This window comes from Hibiscus syriacus, unplaced genomic scaffold, assembly GCF_006381635.1.
Source record: "Hibiscus syriacus cultivar Baekdansim isolate YM2019G1 unplaced genomic scaffold, ASM638163v2 tig00117017_pilon, whole genome shotgun sequence".
NCBI classification, from domain to species: domain Eukaryota; kingdom Viridiplantae; phylum Streptophyta; class Magnoliopsida; order Malvales; family Malvaceae; genus Hibiscus; species Hibiscus syriacus.
The window spans coordinates 2,877,882-2,891,655 of record NW_024063526.1 but is presented as its reverse complement, the minus strand read 5'-3'; the positions used below and the strand labels follow the sequence as shown (position 1 = coordinate 2,891,655).

General features: G+C 32.9%; 1 protein-coding gene across 1 annotated transcript; it reads right to left on the bottom strand.

Annotated features, from left to right (window-relative positions):
- Nucleotides 1-213: 213 nt before the first annotated feature.
- On the bottom strand, nt 214-6,669 carry LOC120195641 (ABC transporter B family member 15-like). Its single transcript, XM_039197598.1, has 7 exons — nt 6,298-6,669; nt 6,146-6,200; nt 4,974-5,152; nt 4,437-4,894; nt 3,166-3,706; nt 1,698-2,588; nt 214-1,611 (listed from the first exon to the last, which is right to left on the bottom strand). Exons 1-7 carry the CDS (start codon nt 6,532-6,534, stop codon nt 223-225), a joined length of 3,750 nt encoding a protein of 1,249 aa, XP_039053529.1. The 5' UTR covers nt 6,535-6,669; the 3' UTR covers nt 214-222.
- Between the last annotated feature and the right edge of the window lie 7,105 nt (nt 6,670-13,774).

Genomic DNA, 13,774 nt, shown 5'->3' with positions numbered 1-13,774 from the left:
ACTGAACTCCAACTACAAGGCACATGATCTTTCCTTGTGGTATTGCATTTCTACATTTTCACACATAGAAGTATGTATTTATTATCAGATTTGAAAAATCAGCAGCTCATATTACAAGGATTGCCATCTCCCTTTCAGCATTTCTACTGAAGGCATGGACGACAAAAAGGAAGACAGAAAAAGTGATAAGAAAATATATTTATGCATATATTGTAAATTAAGTTAGCTCTGATTTTCAGTTGTGTTGTGAGATCTCCTTTGAAGGCTAACCAATGAGAAGTAAGCTCCAGTGGGGCCCTTGGACAACAAGGATTGGTGGGTCCCTTTCTCCACCATCTTCCCTTTGTCCAACACTGCAATTTGGTTACAGTTTTGAATGGTACTTAGCCTATGAGACACCACCACACTGGTCCTCCCAACCATGATCCTCTCAAGTGCTTCTTGCACTGCTTTCTCTGATTGGCTATCAAGTGCACTGGTGGCCTCATCCAAGAGCAAAATTACAGGGTGTTTCAGTATGGCTCTTGCTATTGCGATGCGTTGCTTTTGCCCCCCTGAGAGCTGCAATCCCCTATCTCCACACCATGTGTTATAACCATCTTTTAACCCTGAAATGAACTCATGAGCATTGGCTGCCATGGCTGCCTCGATGATCTGTGATTCATCAATCTTATCAGATCCTCCATATGCAATGTTTTCTCTTATGCTGCCTGCAAATAGTGAGGGCTCTTGGCTAACCAGTGCTATGTGTTTCCTTAATGATCTAAGCCTGTATGACCTTATATCTCTACTGTCGATTTTCACTGCACCCTCGATTGGATCGTAGAATCTCTCGATTAATCCGATGATTGTTGATTTCCCTGACCCACTTTGTCCAACAAGTGCAGTTGATTTTCCTGCTTCTATTTTGAGGGAGAAGGCTCTAAAGATCATAACGTTGGGTCGGGCAGGGTATGCAAAGTCTATGTCACAGAGTTCCACATGGCCTGATATCGTTTCAGGATTGTATCCATCGGGATCTTCAGGTTCAATAGTTGTGTATCGGTCTAATACTGCAAAGACTGATCCAACTGCTTCTGTACCTTTGGCAAGGTCGGAAGTCATGCTTCCGGCGTCAGCTATCACACGGCCGGTGCTTACCAAGATCATAAAGGTCTCGAACAAAGCCTTTGCAGTGATGTAACCTTGAGAAATGAGTTTACCACCATACCAAAAGTCTAAGGCCCAAGTACAAGTTGTTAGGCTTTGAGATGTTCCGAGTCCGATGCCGGCAAACCATGATTGACGGATGCTCTCTCTTCGAGGGCCTTCCTGAGCCATTTCGAGCATTTTTAGGATTCTGTCTTGGGATGAGAAGGCGGTGATGGTTCGAAGGTTGGAAACTGCCTCTGCAGCCAGCTTGCTGCTTTCACCTTGGGCTTTAATAGCCTTCTGAGACATGCTTTTCAGCAACACACGTCTCATGTAGAAACACACGATTATGATCGGTTGAACCGCGATCATAACAACCGCAAGCCTCCAAGCTATGACCAACCCCATGGTGCAAGCTATGGTTACTGCTGACATAGTTTGCACAATCAATGCCATTCTATCACCTACCAAGGATCTCAGCTGCCAAAAACAATGATAATGAAAGCTTAGCACATATAAAATACCTATTATTCTCAATATGCAGATTACAATAAGAAAATGCTAACCAAATTGGCATCCTTGGCAAGTCTAGAGCAGATAGCACCACTTGAATTCTCATCCCGATCGAACCAACCTACTTCAAACGTCAGTATCTTCGAAAACATCCTCTCTCGAATCCTCTTCACCAAGTACTCTCCCATGTACGCGAAATTATAATGTTGACCAACATTAATAAGCAACGAGAACACCGACAACCCGATAAAGCATAAGGCGTAGATCTTCGTCTTCTCCTTAATCTCGTTGTGATCGGTTAAAAAATACACTGATAGCATGGATCCTAGTGAGAATGCATAAACAGGTTGAACTGCACCAAATAGGATTGCACTCAAACACCCCATTATTGCTTGTTTCCATTCTGGTAAGTTCAATGCCAACAATCTTCTAAAAGATGGCACTGGTAACTTTTGATATTCCATTAAAGATTCTCTAGCCAATGAATTGGCGGAATCCGACCGACTAACCAAAGAGAGTCTACGACTACTTGTGCTGTAAATGTCCAAATTTGATATTGAAGATGATACATAAGTAGGTAAATCCCAGTTGGCTTCTTCAAGGGTCTTTTCTTTCTCTATTTTCTGAAGGCGGACTAATGAAGTATAGTGACCAGTATCGTTTTCTATCAACTGATCATGTGATCCTGTTTCGATAACCTGGCCATTTTGGACAACTGCTATAAGGTCAGCGTTGCGGACGGTGGAAATGCGGTGGGTGATTATTATGGCGCTGCGGCCAACGGCAACTTGGTCGATTGCTTGTTGCACTGCTCGTTCAGATTCAGAGTCTAGTGCACTTGTTGCTTCGTCTAGAAGAAGGATTAGTGGTGCTTTTATTATTGCTCTTGCTATAGCTATTCTTTGCTTTTGTCCACCAGACATTTGAACCCCTCTTTCACCAACCTGTTCATCCAAAACAATGGTTTAAAAGTTTGATTACCCGACAATAATGCTTAGTTCTTTATTTAATATAATCTTAGGTAAACTACACAAATATTCCCCAACTAGGATACTGCTTTGTTAAGTTTCTTGACTATAAAAGTTACAAAATGGTCACCGGACTTTTCATATTTTCTAAACTCATACTTTTCCATTCAAAAATTGACGATCATATTAGCTAGAATTTAATATGATAACTGAGATATGATAGTCGTTCAAGATTTTGAGATCAAATTTTATTATATCATGTAAGCATTTTAACGTCCAACTCAAACTGCCATCAATTTTTTAACGAAAAAACTCAAGTTTGAAATATATGAATAGTCAAGTGATCATTCACTAAATTTTAATAGTTGTGAGACTCAACAAAACAATATCCTATGGTTGGAGGATCATTTTGTAACTTTTAATATTAAGGAGACTCAACAAAGTAGTATCCATAATTGAGGGACTATTTGTGTACTATATCCTATAATTTTCTACCTCAACTAGTTCCTCAGAAGTGATGTGATTCTAAACAAAGGCGGAGAAATGAGAAAACCTGAGTTTCATAACCCTGGGGCAACTGAGAGATGAAATTATGGGCATCGGAGGCTTTAGCTGCTTGAATAACCTCTTCCATGCTAGCATCTTCTTTGCCAAAAAGTATGTTCTCCTTAATCGTTGTAGCAAAAAGTGACGGTTCTTGACTCACCAGACCCATTTGTGACCTAAGCCACTTGACCTGCAACATATCTATAGCAATCCCATCGAGCAATATCTGTCCCCCAAGTGGGTCATAAAACCTTTGTAGTAGTGCTATGACTGTGGATTTCCCCGAGCCACTATCGCCCACTAAAGCCACAGTCTTTCCAGCTGGAATGTGTAGGCACAAATCTTTGAAAATCATGGTGTCTGGCCTTGATGGATATGCAAACTCAACATGCCTGAATTCCACTTCTCCTGATACTTTTTCCAGTACTTCTCCTTCTAAATTGTCCGAATCGATCTTTGGGACTCTGTTAATCACTTCCATAATCCGTTCTGCAGCGGTACATGCTTCGGAGAAGTACTTGACGTTCGCCAAACTAGCTCCCAATGATCTGATCATCAACAAAAAGCAGTAAATGTTACATGTTGGAATTTGTTTGTTTTATTAATATTATAAAAAAGGTAAAGTCACATATGTTTCTCGACTATGAGATATTACTTTATTGAATTCTCCAACTATTAAAAGTTGCAAAATAATTTTTCAATTACATATTACTACTTTGTTAATTCTCCGATTTTAACTATTCATATGTTATAAACTCATTCTTTTCTGTTAGCAAATTGACAATCTTCTGAGTTAGACGTTAACTTGTTGACTGAGATACGATAAAATTTGATCATAGACTTGTTTGAGTTATATTTTGTGGATCGACTCTCCGATTATATTATGTCGTCAAGCCAATGCTTGAAACATTATACTGTCGAGCCAGTGCTTGAAACCAACGACGATACCAATAGACATTATTAAAATATAATTTTTATCATATCCCAATCAACATGTTAACATTCAACTCAGACGATCATCAATTTTTTAACAAAAAAGACTAGTTTGGATCATATGAATAGTCGGTGATCATTTTGTAACTTTTAATAATCAGGCGACTCAACAAAATAACAACCTATAATCGGAGATCATTTTATAATTTTTAATAGTAAGAGACTCAACAAAACAATATCCTACGGTCGAGAAATTCAACAAAGTAAAATCCTATAGTCGGAACATTTGTATACTTTACCCTATAAAAAAACACAGTTAATGCAGAAAAGTTAAAAGGAAATTACAGGCCTCCCATGGCAATGGCAGCAGCGACGATGAAAACGGTCCCTCCCGGAGCACCATGGCGCATAACCATCCTACTGCCATAATACGACATGAAGGACCAAGTGGCGAAAACGATGCCGTTGCTTCCGATTGCAAGACCTTTGGCCAAACCTTGTCTTAACCCCAACTTCACAGAGACTTGTAAAGCAGTAGAGAATTCAGAAATGCATTTGCTTTCACCAACAAAGGAATAAACTGTCCTAATAGAAGATATAGCCTGCTCTGCAATGGTATCTGCCTTACTGTATTCTTCACTCATTTTTCTAGCTATTCCGATCAACCCTCTTCCGTACATTAAACCAGGGATCACCAAAAGAAGAACAAAAGGAAATCCCACAATTGTCAGTCTCCATAGCAGTATGAACGCTACCATATAACATCCAAAAAATATTGCAACGTTCATCAGAAAATTTGGGACCTGCATAACACCATCTCCCATTAGCAATTCAATAGCTTGTTTTTTATTCAAACCATCAAATTTGCAACAAAAATAAAACCTTTTCACTGAGAACATCTTGGATAATTAGACTATCATTTGAAACACTTGTGATGACTTCGACTGAGCTTTTAACATGCAAATCAAAGTATCCCACATCTTGTCTTAGGATAGCTTTCAAATACCTAGCTCTCATTCTTCTTGCTTGTCTCTCACCTGTTCTTGACCAGCAAAATCCTTCTAAAATATGAAAAAAAAATGTCATAAACTATCATTAAAGTATTCACTATTTAAGATTAATGATGTTAATTTTATATATAATGATAATATTATTTAAATTAAAAATAATAATTATTAAAATATAATTTAATAAAAATATTTATATAAATGTTAAAATCTTAATTTTTCTATCTTTAAACTATTATTTTTTAACATTGATATTTCAAATAGTAGAAAGTTAATAAATATTTTTTTAAAATATATTATTAAATACTCAAATTAACACTATTTAAAGTGTTAGATTAATATTGAATTATCCATGTAATATTTTTAGAATTTTAATATATTACAATAATTATTTAATATTATTTTTCATAAATATTATATAATATTATAAATATGCATATTTTTATATTATAAAACATTTATTACTAATTATTTATAGTACATATATTCATTATTAGAAAATTAAAATATATAATACTCCATTAAAATATAAAAGTATTATTTAAGTATGTTTAATAATATTGAAAGTGTAATATTTGATATCAATATTTTAGTATTTTCAAACAAAAATTATAAACTAAAACTAAAAATTATTATTTTTAAAAGTTCTTGGCTCAACTAAAACTAACTTTCTTCATAAAGCTTGTATTTTTTTATGGGAATTTATTTTCTAATGATGAGTTAAACTTAAGAAGGATAAGTCTTTTTTTTTTGGAATGGGATGATTATAAGATATTTTTTTGTTTACATTTTTTTTCTTAGTTTAGATTTTTCTTTCTTAGTTTATTGACAACATATTCTATAGATACGGTTGTTCGAACTTGAGTCCTCTAAAAGGTATCATTTTCTTTAATCACTAAGATCACTTAATATGTCATTCTTAAAGAAGAAGTAAGTTTTTCAGAAAAGTGATTATTGATCAAATTAAGTTTTTTTACGAAGTAAATATATAGAAATAAAAAATTAAGACATTATCAATAAAGAAAATACCCCATCATATAAACTTACCTAGAAAACAAGTAATCCATGACCAGCAAGCCAAGTACAACAAAACCATTGAATTCTGTCACCCATAAAACCAAAGCATGTTAGCCTGTGTTAGTTTGCATGTGCTCAAGGGAAAAAAAAAACATAGAAACCAAGATGGAAAAAAACAAGACCTTGTTGATGTTATGAATGAATACGTCTGCAGTGAAGGCTGAAGAATGACCCAGATTATTCATTAACTTGCTGGTAACAAGTAAACCAAGAGGTGTACTAAAACCATCACCAACGGCTCCAATGAAGCCAAGACTCATCAACCACATATCTACTCCATCTGCATATATGAAAATGGATCTTACAGACCCTTTTATCTTCTTAAGCACTGCACCACTTTTCTGCTTCTCATCTCCCATCTTTTAAAGAGAAAAACAGGTACACCCAAAGATTCCCAAACCACTTGAGGGATTCGATGGTGTTTTGTTTATTTTACTCGTCTCCACAATATCCTTTTAAGACAAGTTAGAGGAGAAACAAGTGACAGGGTGATGTTTTCGGATGTGTGTTGGGAAACAAACATGGGAAATATCATGCATATATAGTTGTTCTTTGTGGGGTTTATTATTGCTAGTGATGAGTATACTATTGAAAATGATAAAAAAAAAATTCTTTTTATGGTTAAAAAAAAGGACTAAATGGACCTATTACAAAAAAAGCAATATTTTTTTAACAAGGAGAAGGAAAGGGAGTTGAATATATCCCTTATTTTCTTTTAAAATTCACATTTTTAATTATCCCAATTTAGAGAAAAATATTAGAGAAATGAATTGAATTACTTTAGAAAATGTGAAATAACTTTCTTATCCCTCGTATAAATTATTCTATAAAAAGTGTAATTAAAAAACAACTTTCTTACCTCAATGATTAAGGGGAGTATTGTTATAAAAAATGTCTAGAATTTGAATTATTATGTTATGTTGTCTGTACATTGTTAATAATTAAAAAAGATTATGACCAAATATTGTCTTGTAATTATCCTAAATTATTTAAGAAAATAATAACTTTGATTAAGGAATTATGTCCCTTAAATAACATCAAATTCAAATTTTATATTATGGAGAAAATTGAAAATTAATCGAGATTAAAAATCAAGAGTTTATTCCCTTCATTTACTTTCCATTATTTAACTAAACGAAATGTATAAAATTCACTCTCCTTTCCTTTACTTTTTTAACTATCCAAACAAAAAAAATCATATATATCATTTTATTTTCTTAATTTTTCCGTTTCCTTTCTTTTATAAAATTCATATATGGATCAAAAATACTTTTAAGCTAGTTTCGAAATTGATTAATCAAACATATTGAAAAATAAAAATTATTGATTTGATCTAAAGAAAACACTTACAAAATTTCTCTTCACTCTATTCAACATAAATATATGATTCAAATCAAATTTAAAAAAATTATACATATGGTAAACATTAAATTCTAAAATAATATAAAATTCAATGATAACTTATATGGTTAATCACTTCACTATCAATGTATTTTTATTTTTATAATTTGCTTATAAAAAAATATAATTTAATCACTAAATTTATTAATAATTTTTCACTTGTTCATTATTTCATTAACCTTTCAATGACTATCTCCCTAAACTATTGGGTCAATGGATAGTCTACAGTGAATGTTATACACCGAAACATACCACTAATTCTACATACCAAAACACACCACCAATTAAATTATCTTTCTTAAGTAAATATTAAAAGGTAAATTACACTTTAGTATTTACACTATCATTTTTATTTTATTTTAGTACCTAAACATTGTTTTCTTCAAAACCGTTAATGACAATGTTGGTGTGGCATAACATGTCAATTTTTTTAATTTTTAAATTTTCACATCATCTTTCTATTTTTTAAAGCATTTTTTAAATTAATTTCATTTAACCAATTAAATGGTGACATGTGTCGCCATTTATGAGGATAAAATAAAAAAATCATTTTCGCTTCTATCATGAATTAAACTTAAGCTTCTTTTATGAAATGCAAGGTACTCAACCATTGATTTAAGCTAGTCGTTTGAGTTAATTTCAACACATTTTGTATTTAATTTATATTAGGGTATCACCACAAAATCAATATTTTTCAATAATTATAAAATTCAAATATGAGACATTTTAGATTAAGGACCGAAAGATTAGCCACTCAACTATAACGCGAATCTATTTTTATTATATCGAAATTAATACTTACTTACATAATTATTAAATTAAAGAATAATTTTTGAATTTATTTGAAAATAAAAAATAATTAAATATTATTTATATATTTATAAAAATTGTTTTTTTTAAGAAAGACGGATCTCATTAAAAACCTCTTCTAAGACCTATAAGGGGAAAAGAGTACCTAAGAACTTGTATTACAATTCCAATATCCAAAGATACAACAATCCTAATAAACTCAGGACAAACCAAGGTAAAATAAAAGGTATTTCTAGAATGAAGGGCCCACTCGGCCAACATATGAGCAACCTTATTACAATATCTAGGAACATACCACACTCTGAAATGCACATTAGCATGCAGGCCCCTCAGGCTTCCTCAATGTGATAACCCAAATTGGAAAGATCCTCCTCAAAACGAGTTAGCTTGTTGACAACGAGAGTGGAATCGGACTCAAAAATGGCATGCATCTAATTGTGTTCGCAAACCAATGAAAGAGTCGCATTGAAGGCGTGAATCTCCGCCAGGCCAGCTTCAGCACACTCTGGTGCAGATGCCGTCATTCTGCCTAAAACCTAGCCAAAAGAGTCATAAGCAATAAAACCCACCGTTGTCAATCATCCAGATTGACCTTAACATAGCCTGCGGGTGGGGGTTGTCTTTTTTCCGGGGCAATACACATACACGATCTTGTAATATTTGCTGGTATAGGGTGCTTCCTCCCCAACGCATGCGTCCTGGCCCATAAATATTCAGTTTGAAGGGCTTTAGCATTAATTGCAAGGATCCAAGGTGGTTTGTACTTGTTTTCATGAACCTTGGAATTCCTCCCATTCCACGGGTTCTAAAGAAGGACAAGAAAATGAGCAAAACCATCAACGTCTAAATGAGTAATCACTACTTCAAGACAATCCAACAGAGAAACAAGTTGACTTCACAAAAATACGCCCTGCATTAAGGCAGATACAAATGTTTCCTGGGCATAAGCACATTCTCGTAGGATATGCACAATCGTTTCCTCCTCTAGGCCACACATAGGGCAAAGACCATCCCCAATACCAGCTTCTCGTATGCGCTTACCAACTGGTAAACCCTCTTGAGCCATGTGCCAAGAAAAAATCCTAATCTTTGATTGCACTAGAGCTTTGCAATCAATTTCCACACTCTGGTAGACGTGGTTGAGGAGTGAGTTGGTCATTGTAACCACCAGTACACTGAGGAAACAGAGTAAGTACCAGAGTCGTGATTCCCCCAAATGATAGCGTCCCCTTGGGTGGGGGCAATAGTCGTGGAGAAAATAAGTTCAGAGTCAGAAGGTGTGAATGTTTGACGTACCCTTGATTCATTCTAATTTGAAGTACCTTATCGAATAAGTTCCCTACATAAAGTTGTTGCAAAGGATGGGAAGAGTAATTACCTGTAAATGAAACTAACTTTGATCCTTCCCATTTATCCTTAATAAGATGAACGCTACTATCTCGTCCCACTCTCCAGTACAGCCCACCAGAGAGCACTTGAAGGGCCTTATAGACACCTGACCAAGCATAAGAGGGCCTGTCTCCCCTCGGTGCATTAAGCACAACACAACACGGGTAGTCCTTTGCTTTCCAAACCCACGCTAGTAAGCACTCAGGACATTAAATCAAACGGCAAACCAGTTTACCAAGCATAGCCAAATAAAATGAATGATGATCAGGAAAGCCAAGACCCCCATGATTTTTGGGTGCGCATATCGCAGACCATGCAATCATTTTAAAACATTTATTTAATTTTTAAAATCATATTATTTATTTACTTTATAATATTAAATTTTCTATTTAATTTTAGATAACATTATGTGATACCAAATTGATAGTTGGATACTAAATGTGTAATTTACTTTAAATTTTAAATTGTTTAAAATTAAATAGAAAATTTAAAAATATTATTATTCCACATAAATAATTAATATGATTTTAAAAACTAAATAAATATTTTTATAATATTATAAATATATTTTTATAATGATTTCATATAAACTTTTTAAAATATATAAATTATTTAATTATTTTTAATTTCTAAATAAAAGTGAAAAACTAGTCTTTTTAATTTAATAATGATATAAGTAAGTATTAAGATGTTCTAAAAAACCAAATAAAGAGATAACTTCATGGAATTTTAAATACCACTTCCAGGAGGCTTGTTTCAATCCATATATAGACTTTTTCACTTTCATACCATTTAATCACCATCACTAGAGAAGAATCCTTCAGGTTGTTTCATGTATTCCTCTTCCTCTAATTCACCATTAAGAGAGGTAATTTTCACATCCATTTGTAGTAACTCAATATCAAAATAAGCTACTAATGTTAAGACAAAGTGTAAGGAATCATTCTTATTTATTGGACTAAAAGTCTTAGTATAATAAATTCCTTCTTGCTGAGTGTATCCTTTCACAACGAGTTTTGCTTTTATATTTTTCAATGTTACCCAATAAGACTTTTTTATTTTTATTTTAAAGACTCATTTACATCAAATGGCTTTTACACCATCAGACGATACAAGATCAGAAACATAATTGTTTTTCATGGAATTCATCTCGCTTTCCATAACGTTATACCACAATTCTGATTCACTACAGCTCATGACTTGTGAAAATGACTTAGGATCATTTTTAGCTCCAATAGTAAAGTCAAACACTTGTAGATACACAATGTAGTCACTAGAAATTATTGATTTTTTTCTCTAATAGATCTTCTTAATGGTGAATCAACATTTTCTCATGGATCATGTTGTTCATTTAGTTGTTCAATAATTTTTTAGAGTTTCTTGAACAAATTGATCTATTAGAATGTTTTCAACAACTTGTGGAATTTCATTGATTAGTTGTTCAACACCCGTTTGTACTTGATGGGTGTTATGTATGATAATCAATCTGTCACTTGAAGTTGATGGTTGATCCACATGAATTGAGTCTTGAGATATATCACTCCCACTGATTGAGTCATACTCAAGAAACTTTTCATTTTTTGATTCCACAATTCTAGTGCTATAAGATGGACAATTTTGGGTTATAAATTCTCACTTCATACGGGCATCCTCATACGTGTATCTTAATTTTCAACCATTAAACAACTCAATACTTATCTTTGGGACAACCTTGGTTAGAATTCGATCTAATATATACACAATCATTTTGATAGCTTCAACCCCATAAAGACTTAGGTAGCTTAGAGTAACTAAGCATACAATGAACCATATTCATTAAAGTTTGTTTTCTTATTTCTGTAACACCATTTTGATTATATGATCTTGACATGGTGTATTGGGTAACTATATTATTATCTTGAAGAAATTTCGCAAATAAACTGGGTGCTTGTTCATTTTCAGTATATCTACAATAATGCTCACCACCACAATCTTAATTTGCTTACCACATTGTTTCTCTACTTCAATATTGAAAACCTTAAAGACTTCTAATGCTTTTTTCTTATGATGAAGCATGTAGAGATACATGTATCGTGAGTAGTCATCTATAAAAGTGAATAATCATCTATAAAAGTGATGAAATATTTCTGACCTTGTACATCCATATATGACAATAGATATCAGAGTTGATTATTTCCAATATGGTCGAACTCCTCTTGGCTCCTTTATTTAAATTGTTAGTATCCTTACCCTTAATGTAATTTATACAAGTGTCAAAATTAGAAAAATTTGAGGTACTAAGCACCTATCATTTACTAATCTCTTTATCCTTTCAATAGAGAGATGTCTCAATCTCCGGAGCCATAATGTAAAGGAATCTTCATTTATAACACAACGTTTCGAACCAGTTTGAATATGCATAACATTATGAGTGCCATTATTTTGCAAATTTAAAGAGTAAAGGCCATCAAATAAAATTACATTTCCAACAACTTTTGATTTGTAAAATAAACTGAATCTATTGTTTGAAAAATTAAAACAACACATCAAGGATGCAAGTCTTGAAACAAAAATTATTTTTTAAAAAAATTGAAAATATAAAATGTATTTTCTAAAATTAAAACAAAGCTATTGATGCTACGAATAATGTTATAGAAAATGTAAGAGTACATGTCGAGAATCAAGTAGTAAAGTGGATGCACTTAGTCAATCGAATGTCAAACCCAAAGAGAGCAAATGTTACACTAGAATTGTTGTGGTAGATGTATGTGTTGAAATAAGAAAATAACTATAAGGTAGCAAAATATTAAACATAGAACGGTTAAGTTAGGCAGTGTAGTAGTGTTTAGGAGAGCAAACAGACCAATGGTTTAACAAATACGATCGTCATTTGGCCGTTCTCATTATGACTATGATGTTTCAATACTAGTATGCTAGGTGCAATGATTAACAATACTTAATCAAATGGTATCAATTTTCACTAATTCTATTAATCAAATAATTAACAAATCATCAATTATTGGTAGCATACATTTCTATATGCTAAATCTATCTTCGTAAATACCAATGATGTAAGAAAGTAGCATGCAATTTTAATAAATTACATATCTAAAAATCATCAAAATCACATACATTAAAGATAACTTCATTTATAAAATTATCTCAATAAATCTACAACACATAAAAACATTGTTTAAGCAAAAACCATAAATAGAAACATTTCATCAAACATGTTGTGTTCAACTCTAAATAACATCCAAAATAAGGACACATTCAAGCTTTACAATTATCTATTCCCTTTTTCAAAACAAGAAATGAAAATAGAATTTGAATTCCACTTGATCGTTGCTGCTACACGACTTTGCTCCCCCAACTATTGTTGCATATCCTGGCAAAGAGTTTAGGTAGTCATGGCTTATCGAAAGGTAATTTATGGATTAAAAAATTAGAGAAGAATAATAAGAAGGTATGAAATGTGTGATCTATTCTTCATTTCATAAGTTGATAAATTCAAACCTTTAAACCAATAAAATATCCATGTTTTCTAGATTTTCAGCCTCTTTGACAGTTGTCATTCTAGTTATCCCCATTTCAAAATATTCCATAATCGTTTGATGGCTCAATAGTTACTGTAAATTATGTTTAGCGATTCGATGCAACATCATAGTACAACATTATCTACAGCATGGAGCAATGCCACAGTATCAACGTACCAAATTTTAGCATAAAATAACAAAAATATCTCAAGTTGCATCAACTAGCTCCCGTGATGCAATGATGCAAAATATGTAAAAATGATCCTAATATGCTCCTAATAATGCTAGAGTTCAAGTTTAACCTAGTAAAAAAGCATCCTAAATGATAACTCTTTCAAAGAGTTAGAACAACTCCAAACCCAAGTGTATGATTGTCCTCAAACAACTACATGCATAAAATATATAGTAGGAATTAATCGAGTACGGAGAAATATGAACCATACCCTTGTTGGAAAGATAAGGTCTTATCTCTTGACGGTGTAAG

Excerpts from the sequence above, each read along its gene's own strand:
- LOC120195641 (XM_039197598.1), bottom strand. The coding sequence starts at position 6,534 with ATGGGAGATGAGAAGCAGAAAAGTGGTGCAGTGCTTAAGAAGATAAAA. Across the intron at positions 6,201-6,297 it reads TCATTCATAACATCAACAAG|AATTCAATGGTTTTGTTGTA; the intron begins GTCTTGTTTTTT and ends TATGGGTGACAG. Across the intron at positions 1,612-1,697 it reads TTGCCAAGGATGCCAATTTG|CTGAGATCCTTGGTAGGTGA; the intron begins GTTAGCATTTTC and ends TGTTTTTGGCAG.